Here is a 12,060-nt window from a genome sequence, read left to right as displayed (position 1 = left end):
CGAAGCGACGGGCAGCAGGAGACTGTGGAGACTGCCGCGTCCTCAGGGCAAAGAAGGCACAAATGGAAGCAGAGCCGAAGAAGAGAAGGCAGACGGAGACTGAAGGAAGAGAAAGGAGATCATGCAGTGGACAGAGGAAGGGGAGAAGAGGTAGCAGAAGAAACGGAGAAAAAGAAGGAAGAAGAAGCAGGGAAAGAAGAAGAGTGCTGGAATGCTTTTGTTGCAAACTTTCTCATCGTCAAAAACGCATGCTAGAGGAAGAAGGACATGTAGATGATCCATACCTCCTCAGAGATTCCTGGACCCCACTGATACGTTTTTTATCTTTCTCGTCTATTCGCGCATTCTCTCCGTCGGACTTCTTCTCAGTTCTTCTTTTTCTCCTCTTCCATCCTTTCTCCCTGGCTCTTCTATATCAGCTGCTTTTCCGTGTACAATCTACAGTGAAGGCGCGTCCTGCCATGTTCCTTTCCGTTGTTCCTGGATTGACAACAGAAAGTACGAAGGATGAACGAACTCCGGTTTCTTTTTTATACTTTCTTCCAGGTACGCTGGGAGAACTGGAACTCGTTGACAGAGAACTGCGCCTCTCCCGGGGACGCTCGCGAGAGCGATCTTTCTGTCTCTTGCTCCTGTGTGCTAGCCAAGACACCTGGAGCAATCTCGCACGACGTCGGTAGTTCTGCCTTTCTCCTAAGAAAGTGACATTTCTGCGGGTGAGAATTGTTCAGCCGAGAGAGGCGTGGAGGGCGGATGCATTTCACTTTGTTCTCGCTCGTTCTCTTCACTTTTCTCTCTGTTTTGAGGTGTGCTGCCGCGAAAAGCTGCGGCACCGCGCGGCGGTGTTTCTCGAGACAAAAATCCAGGCGAAAGACCCGCGGAAAGAACGATCCCGGCCTTCCTGACGTTTCCGCGTGGATATCTGCAGTCGTAGCAGTCCACTAAAAAGAATATTCGTAGATAAATCCCCCTCTCTACTCCGCTGCCTGCTTGGGGGACGGACCTCCTCAGTGTGCTCACACTCAGGCCCCGCTGACGCACATCTGCCAAGCTTTTTCTTGGACGCATCGCTGCGGCGGCAAAGTTGCGAGTCCTTTTTTGCGAAAGGAAACAACAAAGTCACCAGAGAGAGACTGTGTCGGAGAAGAGGCGTCCACCACGCGAGGGCATTCACCCTCTCAAAATGCAGAAAAACCTGGTGAGAGAGAGGACGCGACTTCGAGAGGAGCGAGCTCTGTGCACTCTTGTCGCGGGCGGATGCTCAGGTGGACAGAAACACCGGAAGATCGAGGTCGCGCGAAACGAGACTCTTTCACAGGTCAAAGGAGGACTCTGAGAAGACGCAGGAAAACTGCAGGAAGACGGAGGTCAGCCGCCTTGTAGCAAAAAAGCGATGCGACAGCTAGGGTAGGCCCCCTGAGCTCTCTTTGGTGAATGCGTTTCTCCCAGTCTCGCTTAGGTGTGTATCTATACCGCAGAAGCCGACCGGCAGAAAGACGAGTCAAACCGGTCTGGGCTCTTTTTTCGCGTGTATTCTCTAGATCACAGATGTCTTTCGCTTGGGATGGGATTGTTGGAAGGGAGGGGGGGACTTTGGATAGATGCTCTTCTTCCCTTCTGCGGTGTATAGAGGTCTGGTTCAGGTTTGTCGAGAACACAGAAATCGAGGTCGGCCTGCCTCATGAGGAAGCAAGTCGAGTCGAGCGCCTCTCTTTGGAGTCTCGCGGGTGCGACGACGCGCGCGAGAACTCTCTGTAGATAAAAACTCCGGGAGAGATTGGAAAGAATCAACTGGATTGTCCGCTTTCCCCCACCTTCACGAAAGACACGGAAAGCGTTCCTCTTCTCTGTTCTTCCGTTCGTTCTCCTCGGTACTTCCTTGATATTTCCAGTTTAGTTTGGCTCATCGCTCGTGCGTTTCTCCGCTGCAGTTCCACGTTCCCTCCTTTAGGTTTGAGAAGCCGAATTTCGGATCTGCAGAAGTCGCTGAACACCCTTTCCTACACAAGTCAAATTGCATATTCTTGATGAAGCTGCTTCTCTCGTCTTTACTCCCCGAGAGTCAAAACGTTCGTGAAAAAGCAACGCTCTAACATGACCACACAAGGTTTAATTGATTCAAGTCGAACAGCTTTTACACAACCTAACTTTTTCCCTCCGAAATTCCCTGGCCGGTAGACTCCTTCCTGCCGTTCGGCTTGAGGGAAAACTGGCGTCTCGCTGGTTTTGTGGAAAATATACTCTTTTTTCGGAAGTGCAACTGTGAACATTGTACTCAAGCAAACAGCTGTACATGCATCCAGTTGGCTCTCACCAATCGAAGGAATTCTGCAAGGTGTCTCCGTTTCCAAGCCACACGTTTACTGTAATTGAGGAGATCTTTTCGCCTCGCGAACGCTTCCTAACTGTCGAGCGTTTCCGTGAGAAGAGTTCCAGAAAACGTAGTGAGGGATGGACGTAATGGGGGACGGAGACGCGAGAATGACACTCAGAGTAGAGACGTCGTACTTTTTTCTGGCCGTTGTAGATGCGCATACGGACTCCTGCTCATCGTATGGGTGTAGACGTCGTCCTTGTCCCTCTGACGGCTACTCCTCGCGATGAAAAAGAGATCCAGAGATTTCCCTCGGACAATGAGAGCGAGTGAGAAGCGTCGTTGTAAGTGAATTTTGAGATTCAGCAGTTTCGGATGTTGCCGAAGAAACCTTGAGGCTGGCGTAGATGAGGCACAACTGGCAAACAGGGAGACGCCGCGAGCGGTCTCCTCTTTGTCTTTGAACCCCCAATTACTCTTGAATTCGCACGATTTCAAGCGCTTTTTTCTTGTGAACAGCGATGAAAGTGGAAGAAAACAGTCTCCGTCGTCGGAGTCTCTCGTTCTCTCTTCAGTTCCCCAGGCTCTGAAGCCTTTCCGAAAGAAACACCATGCGACTTGTTCTTCTTGCTCTTCTGTTTATTCACGAATTGCTGTGACAAGGAAGGAAGCAAGATGGAGCAGAATGCCTCTCATCTACAAAAAGAGAAAGAGAGCCTCTAATGCCATTCTGCCGTTTCCTCAGGAAACAAATGCAACAGAGAGACACCTGGAGACCCTCCTCTCTCTTCTCGTTTTCTTCTTCTCTCTTCTCGCTTTCTTCTTCTCTCTTTCCTTTTCTCTGTCGCTCTTCTCTTCTTCTCTCCGTTCTGCTCCTGCCGTTCTGCTCTGCGAGGAACTGCTTTTCGAGCTGTAGCCGTCGTCTTGTCTTGTCAAGGTGTAGTACAGGCGCTGCGGCGCGGCGCGGTTATCTGGCGGCTTTTCACGGATCGCTTGTCGGGCGCGTCACGGGGCGCGGGAGAGACTCAAACGCCTGCAGTTTTTGCCTCGATTTCCCCTCTTCTTTTTCCATAAAAAACGCGGATTCTCTCCGTCAAGGAACGCGCGAAAAGTCTCCATTCTCCGTTAACTCTCGAGGTTCCCGACCCTCGTGGGCTCCCAGCACTCGCGCATTCTGTGTCGTTTCTGAAAACAAGACAAAAGAAATTTTACCGTTCGCCTATCTCATCCTGTCACCGCGCCCCGAGTTCCACACAGATTAACTCTTGCCTTCCTGGCGTCCGGTGAGTTTCCGGAGCTTTCCTACACTCGAACTCCGTACCTCTCTTCGCTCGCTTCCACGATTTCCTTTCCACCTTCCCCTCTCTTCTTGCGCCGTTCTGTCGCCTTCTCTTCCGGTTGACCCTGGCGGTCGCGCTTGTCTCTGCTCCTCACTCAGCGCGTCCGGTCTCTCCTTTCTTGGATTACTCTCAGCTTCTCTTCTCTCTTTCCTTTCTCCTCCTCGATATCCGCTCCAGCTCCCCGTCTCATGTCACCAAAAACATCACGCTACACTCTCCTGCCTCTCACGCCACAAGCTGCGAGCGAAGAATGCGAAACTTAAACTGAGAAGTCGAGGAGGCGCAGACCGCAGAAGCAGGCGTTACGCCAGTCTGCGCGTCTTCCTTATTTCTCTTCTTTCTCCTCACTCTGTCCTCCAGTCGACCGTCCGAGTTCTTCTCTCCCCTCTTTCTGCCCTTCTCAACGGTGCTGCTTTTCCTGCCTGGTCAACCTTCTCCGTCTGGACACTGGTCGAGATGAACAGTGTTCTTCGCTTTTGTCTCTCGCCCAGAGCGCACCGAGGAGAACAAGAACTCCAGTGAAAAGTCTCAGAAGGAAGGGAGAAGAAGAAAGGCACTGAGGAGGAAAACCGAACGTAAAACGGAGACAGGGCTGCACAGGCAGACCAGCTGCGGTTGGGGGAGAAGAAGAAATGCGGCAGAAAAACAATGAAGAGTTTCAGTGAGGTAAAGAAAAAGAAAGGGCAGGAATAAGGCAAGTCTTGATCTCTGTTCAGAACGAAGAAAAGCGACTACTGAAGACTACTGAAGATGCTCGAGGATTCCCGGACGACATGAAAACTCTCCTTTCTCGTGGCAGGAATGACAAAACGTCATGGAGGAAGAGTTCGTTTGCCTCGCTGGCGATCTAACTTGGAAGAGAGATCACTCGAAAGCCGAGAAGGCCGGACGAATCGCTTTTCAGCTCATGCCTCTAGCCTCACTCGCTGAACGAACGCGGCTTTTGGTCCACAAAGGAAGAGCGAGCAGGGCGGAGAGGGAGATCACTCCTCTCTTTTCGTCTTGGAGGAAACGGACAGAAGAAGTCTGTCCAGAAAACGGGAAATCCGGGGAAAAGAGACTTGGAGAAAGACTTTTCGAAAGCGCGACTCGGATGGTAAAGAAAGAAGCTGAGACTTGGAACAGCCCAATCTGTGTCGTGTGCAGTGACCAGCGTCTTCAAACGAGGAGAGCCGATTCAAGAACAGGAGGAAGAAGGCGACGCGCGACTTCAGAGAAACAGTTGCTGGCCACCGAAGCAGAGAAAGTGAAGTGGAGAGAGACGCGTTGCAAAGAACGCCCAGAAAACGAGAACTGATATAGATACTGTTTCTTCAACACACAAATGGAGTCTCTGCTAGACGCTCAAGTTCCCTCGTCTTGCGGGGCAGAGGCAGAGACTGCGTACCCGGTAGGACAGAAGACACCAGGATGGCACCCTTCGTCTTCCGCTGGGGCAAGACACAGACATTCTTCTGTCTTCAGAGACGAGGACGCAGAAAAGGCCTCACCTGTTTCTCCCTCCTGCTCTTCGGCCGCAGCTTGTCCTGCTGAGTGTGGAGAGATCGGAGGCCGCGAGGAAGCAGCTGCTTCCGTCTGTACTCCTCAGCCGGAGGCATCTGCTTTGTCCTCTGCTAAGAAGCAAGAGGGGAAGAATAGAGTCTCGCACAGGAGAGGAGGCGCGCGACCCTCCAGCGAGACAGAGTGGAGAGGCTGCTGTGTTCAGCCTGAGGCAGCCTGCCGGGAGGGAAGCAACGACGGAGATATGAGGACGGTGGAAGAAGAACTGGCAGTCCCCGAAGAAGAAGAGAGGGGAGAGAGAAGGTTCTTCTCGTCTGCTTGTGGGGAGGACCCTCCCGCTTTCGAAGTGAGTCTGGAAATGTCTTTTCCGAGCGACCAGCCCTGCCGCGGTTCGAGCGCGAGAAACGCGTTCGGCGTTTTCACGATGTGCGAGGAAGGAACAGAGACACAGGACAGGAGCGGCGAGAGGCATGCGTCTCGACTTTTGCGGCTCGCAAAAGCTGCGGCTCTTCCTGTGGCCGTGCGAGACACGACGATGAGTCTGACTCTCGTGAATACTCCTGGCGGTAGGCCTTCTGCGCCTGCGTCGCTTTTCACCACTCACACCCCAGGGCGGCTTGTGCAGACTGTTCCCCAGAGCATCGGCGAGGCTGCAAGCTCTTCTTCATGCGGATCGCTTTCCGCATCTGCCCTCCCGATTCCGTCTCGTTCCTCTCCCCTCGGAGCGAGCGACAACGTCTCGCTGGCCTGCCCGAGAAGCGAGAAACTCGCAGGTTGTGGGCCTCCTCCCTTCTCGCGCGCTGCTGCTCTCTCCCTCGCTCAGTCTTGTCGCGGCTTCGCTCCTTCGCCGCGAGAGGCAGCGGAGACAGCAGAGACTCGAAGCGCTTCGGAGGGATGCTTCTCGCGACTTTTCTTCTTCTCGGCTGTCTCCTCGCGGGCGCGGTGGAGAAACAAGGAAGAGTACATTTTAACGAGCGTGTGTTATGGCCTAGGACTCGGAAACCTCTGGAGGTTTCCCTACTTGTGCTACGCAAACGGCGCCGGGGCGTTCTTGATTGCCTATTTTGTATCTCTGCTTCTCGTCGGCTTCCCCATGTTCCTTCTGGAGTCGGTTGTCGGCCAGAAGACCCAGGAAGGATCGGTCCGAGCGTGGAAGTCGATTTCTCCGGTCTTCGCTGGAATCGGCTTGAGCTCAGTTTGCCTCGCCCTCGTCTGCGCCGTCTACTATAACGTTGTTCTCTCGTGGGCGTTCTTCTTCTTCTTCCACTCCTTCTCCACCTCCGTCCCCTGGATCGACTCGCATGCCTTAAATGCTGTCGACGCGGTCAAAAAATTCTTCCTCGTCGACTGCCTCCAGAAAAGCGAAAGGTGAGCATCCAGCACAGCGTTGGGAACCTGGGCGAGCAGGCCGACTGGCGGAACGTCGAGAAAGGGAGAGGTTTTGCTTCTTACCGCTGCCTAGAGAGCACGCGATTGCCTCGAGGAAAGCGCGAGACACACCGTAGCTGAAAAACAGGGGTCCTCGCAAGAACTCGAAGAGCAGACACTCTGTCTCCATTCGAGAATGACCGGAGACTCGGTCCATAAAAATACACCTCGGCTTCGCAAACAGTCTCTTCGTTGTCATGGCACTGCGTCGCACTGTGGTGGTACCTTTCGATTGAAGCAGAACTCGTAGACGTCTTGAGTTGAGTTCGCTTCCTCGCTTGCCAGTGAAGGAGACCAAGTGTAAGTTCATCGTTTCTCACACACAGTTCGAAAGATACCTTTTCCTCCGGATCCATAGTAGCGATCGCGCGGCGCGTATCAGGAGAAAGAACAAGAAAGGAAACGGTGACAAGAGTTTTCACTGAGCAGACAGTGGCCACCACACCACCGAGATCCTGGGGCGCCCGATGGGATGAGAAAATCGAAGGTTTCTCGGTTTCTCTCGGTCGAAATTCTTCGTGTTTTTTCTCCATTTCCCCATTCTTCAGCATAAGTGGAGGGGCACCGGCAGGCCTCTCTGTCGAGTTCAACTTCCACTTGCTTCTCTGCCTCTTCGTCGCATGGCTTCTCTCCTTCCTGACTCTCTGGAGAAGTCTCCGCCCAACAGGCAAAGCAGTCCTCTTCACCTCAGCTGTTCCCTGCGTTGGTCTTCTCCTCATGGTCGGACGCGGTCTCTCCCTCCCAGGCTCAAGTAGGCGCCTCGAAGAAAAGACGGTCGTGTCGTTACTCCTAGGAAACGGCGTCCTTCCCAACCGCTGTACTTACATATGTCTTTCATATGACCATATATACCTCTATATCTATATCTATCTATCTATATATATATATATATATATTTATTTATATATATGTATATATATGAAGGATCAGTGAAGTGCCTCGTTTGTATCCCTGCGCACTTGCAAAGTGATGAAAACAGTCAACATTGGCCGTTTAAGTCGACGGTAGCAAGGACGACAGACTTGCTCGCTTCTAGGGACCAATCTGGGCAGTTATGGACCAGTATCTGTATGTTGGTCTATATGTATACATATACACATATATATATACATATATGTATATGTATATATATCTACAAATGTATCTACTCCATGCGTATATCTTTATCTGCATGTGTATCTATGCGTAGATTCTGTCTATCTGTGCATGCGTGACTAAAGGTTTGTTCCCAAGGGTAGAGACGCGCATGTTTCTGCCTAACGGAACGTTTTGTACCTTCGTGGTTGTGCGCAGATCCAAACGGATGTATGCAGGTCTCTTGATGCGTCTCCATATTTGCATGTGCATCGTTAAATATACGGTCATGTACCATATTTAGTTCTAGATGTATGTCTTTGTTTGCGCCGACAAAGTGACGCATTTCTGGAGTCGACAGGTTGCGTTTCTCCTGTGTTGCTCGGTGACTTGTAGGCGCCGGACTTCGGTACTATTTTTCTCCGCAGTGGCACTTGCTTCTCGAACCTCGCACTTGGGCCGTTGCGGGGTCGCAGGTTTTCTTCAGCCTCGGCATTGCTTGGGGATCTCTGGTCAACTACGCTTCCTTCAATTCAGTGAAAAACAACTTTGTCACAGACGCCATTGTGGTGACGAGCATCAGCGCGCTGACGGCCTTCCTCGCTGGCCTCGGTGTCTTCGCTGTCATCGGTCACATGGCCGAGGTGTCGAGACAGCCCATCGAGGAGGTACGACCATCATCATCTGGCAAGACTCCCTTCGAAGAAGAAGACAGCTTTTGAACGCGCTCCGCATTCAACAGGGCGGTGGAAACGAGGCTCGAACATGTCGTTCGTTACCTAGCGCAACTCCAGGGGAACGCGACGTTTTTCTCTGCCCTTTCTACTCTCTTTTCCTGGTCTCCTTTTCAGGCCTTCTCTCTTGGTTTCCTTTCCTCTCTGTCTGTAGACCTCGGTTTTGAAGCTGATGTATGTCGTTCTCTCTGCCGCGGTTTACGTGTGTGCCTTGGTTTTCTCGAGCTTCGTGTCTCCTGTTCCGCGTCTTCTCCGTTCCTCATCCTCTTTGCATCTCGTTTTCCTCGTTTCAGGTGGCGCGCGTCGGAAGCGGAGTCGTCTTCGTAGCGTATCCCTTCGCTCTGAGCACTTTGCCAGGCGCAGCGTTTTTTTCCGTCTGCTTCTTCGCGCTCTTCATTTGTCTCGGCTTGAACAGCCAGTTCGCGATGCTGGAGGTGATTATGACAGCTTGGATCGAAGCGGCGCTTTTCCGCGCCTTGCCAAAGTCAGTCCTCGCACTGCTTCTTTCACTTCCTCTCTTTCTCCTCGGAATCGTCTTCGTCTCCCCCGTAGGCATTTACTGGGTGGATCTCCTCGATACTTTTGCCGGAACGGTGTCGCTCTCTCTCGTCGCTCTATGCGAAGTCTTGGCAGTCGTTCTCCACTGCGACATCCAGAAGCTCGATCCTCAGCTTCAGGCGCTTGCGCCCTCTTCCACGCCCTCATCTGCCGTGGTGTCGCTCCTGCCCTCGGCCCGTCCGGCGTTCTTGCCGGCTTCCCCAGAACGTCTCCCTCTCCCCCCGCTGCAGCTGCCCAACGCAGAACACAAAGACCGGAGACGGAGCGAATCCCGAGCAGACGCTCGCGGTCCTCTCCTCGCGTCTTGCAACTCCCCGCAGAAGGCGAAATCCTCTGCCTCGCTCCAAGCGTCTCTCCCCAGACCAGGGCGTCCTTCCTCAGCCGACAGTTCGCAGCCTCCTTCTTCGCCTTGCATGCAGGAGTCGACCGAGGAGGAGACTCCCCCGAGACGGGAAGCAGAGCCGGACGTCTTCTCTCTCTTCCTTGTTGCCTCCCCCCATCTGCGCCGGTACTTCACTGTTCTGCTCCCCGTCCTTCTTCTCCTTCTCACGCTGTGTGGTATCGACTGGTTTGCCTCGCCTTCTTCTCCGCAGTCCGGTCTGGGTCAGCGCCAGAGACATGACCGAGGCGTCGGGTGTCTAGGCACCCCCGTCGCATGCAGTGGACATGGCAAATGCGTCCTGTGTGGCGAAGAGGTCGCCAGATTCGCGCTCGCAGCCACAGATGCAGAGACAGAAACAGGAGAGGAAGGAGCCAGTCGCGTGGAACTTCAGCCTTTGGAGACAAAGTCGAAGGAAACCGCGACTGGGGGAGATGACCAATTCGGCCTGCGTACCGCTACGGGGAACACCGGCAAAGCCTCAAACGCTGAGAATTCTGAAGCTGAGGAAACGAAATTTGAGGCTGGAAAGATTTGCGTTTCTGGGAGCTGTGAAACAGAACGAGAGAAATCTTCTCCCGAACCTTCTAAGAATGCCGGGGCCTCCGCGGAGGTTGCCACAGCTTTGCCCGAGTCAACGTCTTTCTCTTCAGAGTCGTCTCCTCCTGCTTCTCCCTCTTCGCTTCCTCCTTCTTCGTCTCCTCCTCCCTCTTCGTCTTCTGCTTCTGGAGCTTCTTTGTCGAGTTCAGCTTCTCCGGAGGCTTCCTCGCCTGTTGCTTCAGACGAGGCCTCTAGTCGGGGTGGAGAAATCACATCGGCAGGAGAAGATCCTCGCTCTACGGAACAAGAGGCGCGACGGCTGAGCAGCGAGACAGAAGGCAGTGAGGAAGGAGAAGAAGGAAAAGCGCATCAGTCCTTGTCTCAAACATCTTTGTCGCATGTTGCATCGCAGATGAGGTCCGGGCCATCACCGAGAAATCTCAATCGAGGAAGGCGCCTTGCTGCTTCTCACGAACTGCCTTTCTCCCCGGCATCTGAGCAGACTCCATCGTCAATACCTCCGTCTTCCTTCCTGAAGCAGATCCCTCCCTCACCGTTACGAGATTTTTCCTCACCTACTCCTCCCTCGTCGGATTCTAACTCATCGGCTTCGTCTCCATCGGCATCTTCTCCCTTGCGAAATTCTCCTGCATCTTCTTCTGGCTCTTCTTCTCCTCCGTCTCCTTCTCCGACCTCGACTCTCCCTCCTTCATCTCAGATTGCTTCCCCTTCGTCTCCTCCTTCTCCTTCTCTTCGTTCTCCTCCTTCTCTTCCTTCTCCTCCTTCTCTTCCTTCTCCTCCAATTTCTGCTTCTTCTTCTGTCTCTGATTGGCCTGTTCTTCCTGCTCTGTCTTCTTCGCTTTCTGCACCGTCTTCTGCCAACTGCGTGGACTTCAGCCTGTGTTTCTGTCTCCCGGGATGGGGTGGGTCGGACTGCAGCTCTCGCCTTCCGTCTGAGGAGCGGTGGTGCCCGGAGAACTGCAACGCCGACCGAGGCCACGGCGCATGCAACACAAGGACAGGCCTCTGTGCATGCGCCACTGAATTTCGAGGACCGTCCTGTCGAGGCTGGCGGTACGCCGACGGCTGGCCGGACTGGAGTCTCCTCCTCGGATGGCTGATTGCCTTGGGGACTGTCTTCCCAGTTCCGCTAGTCATGCTCGCGAAAACGCTGCGGAAACGCATGGCGGATCGCCTAGACCGCCCGCGCACCGAGCCAGAAGATCCCTGCCCGGCAAGAGCTGCAGAGAGAACTGAAGTTGTCCTCTTGGGGACTCCTGTCGCGGCGAATGCAGTTGGAGCAGGTCCGCGCGGCGGCAGACACACGCCGGCGCCGGCGCTACGCGGAGACGGCGGAGAAAGAGTCCGGAAAGGAGTTCCAGACAGCATCTCAGCAACCAGCAAAGAGCGCCAGTCCGCTGCTGCCTGGCCTGGACGGTGCCTCATCGGAAAACCAGTTCTCGAAGGGAACGACGCAGTCCTTCCAGACGTTAAAGGCGGGGACAAGTCTCCGACTCAACCGAGGCAGTGACGCCTCACAGACGGAACGACCGACTAAGACTGGAGGCGAGGACAGAGGAGGTGAAAACGCAGCGACGAGACGCAGCGCAAGGAACCTGAGTAGGTTGAGGACCGAAAGGAAGTCAAAGCAGAAGGCAGGCGCAGCCAGAGAGAGGAAGTGGAAGAAGGATCGAGCTCTAGAAGACACACGCATGCAGTGGATCGGAGTGCGCTTTTGCGACGAAGAAGAACGAAAAAAACTAGAGAACGATCATCCATCAGAATTCAAGAAATACAAGCAAGAGGGAACGCTGCCAATTCATTTGTTTGCCCTCTCCCCCCCCCCCCCCCACCCTTCACCCTCCCGCGCTTCGGATGATGGCGTGATGCTCTCAGAAAGCGGACTGGAAAACAAGAAAAAACGGAAGTGCATTGCAGCCAAACTTTGTGAGACAGGCCTGAGACTTAGTTCCGGTGTACAGGCGAGTAGACTGGAATCCAAAGGCACTGCACTGCCTCCCGTTCTCCAGGCGCTCTGCCGTGGACCGAACTGGGTTCTGTTGTCACCGGGAACGCATGCGCGTGCGACTGTTCCATGCACAAACGTTCTTGCATTTGTTTCGCCCAGAAAGTCGTCCAGGAAGTCGTATTTCTCGCGCAGTCATACGAGGAGTAAGAAGCAATGTCAGCAGA

General features: G+C 53.7%; 2 protein-coding genes across 2 annotated transcripts; both read left to right on the top strand.

The window, feature by feature from the left end:
• Positions 1-2: 2 nt before the first annotated feature.
• Positions 3-1,476, top strand: TGME49_314350 (hypothetical protein). The gene has a single exon (XM_002364594.2). It carries the CDS (start codon positions 63-65, stop codon positions 678-680), a length of 618 nt encoding a protein of 205 aa, XP_002364635.1. The 5' UTR covers positions 3-62; the 3' UTR covers positions 681-1,476.
• Positions 1,477-4,978: 3,502 nt separating this feature from the next.
• Positions 4,979-11,398, top strand: TGME49_314340 (Sodium:neurotransmitter symporter family protein; the record flags this gene model as incomplete). The annotated part of the gene is made up of 4 exons (XM_002364593.1): positions 4,979-6,522; positions 7,131-7,333; positions 8,053-8,324; positions 8,684-11,398. 4 exons carry the CDS (start codon positions 4,979-4,981, stop codon positions 11,396-11,398), a joined length of 4,734 nt encoding a protein of 1,577 aa, XP_002364634.1.
• Between the last annotated feature and the right edge of the window lie 662 nt (positions 11,399-12,060).

Source organism: Toxoplasma gondii, chromosome XI (assembly GCF_000006565.2).
Source record: "Toxoplasma gondii ME49 chromosome XI, whole genome shotgun sequence".
NCBI classification, from domain to species: domain Eukaryota; phylum Apicomplexa; class Conoidasida; order Eucoccidiorida; family Sarcocystidae; genus Toxoplasma; species Toxoplasma gondii.
This window is presented reverse-complemented; position numbering and strand designations above follow the sequence as displayed.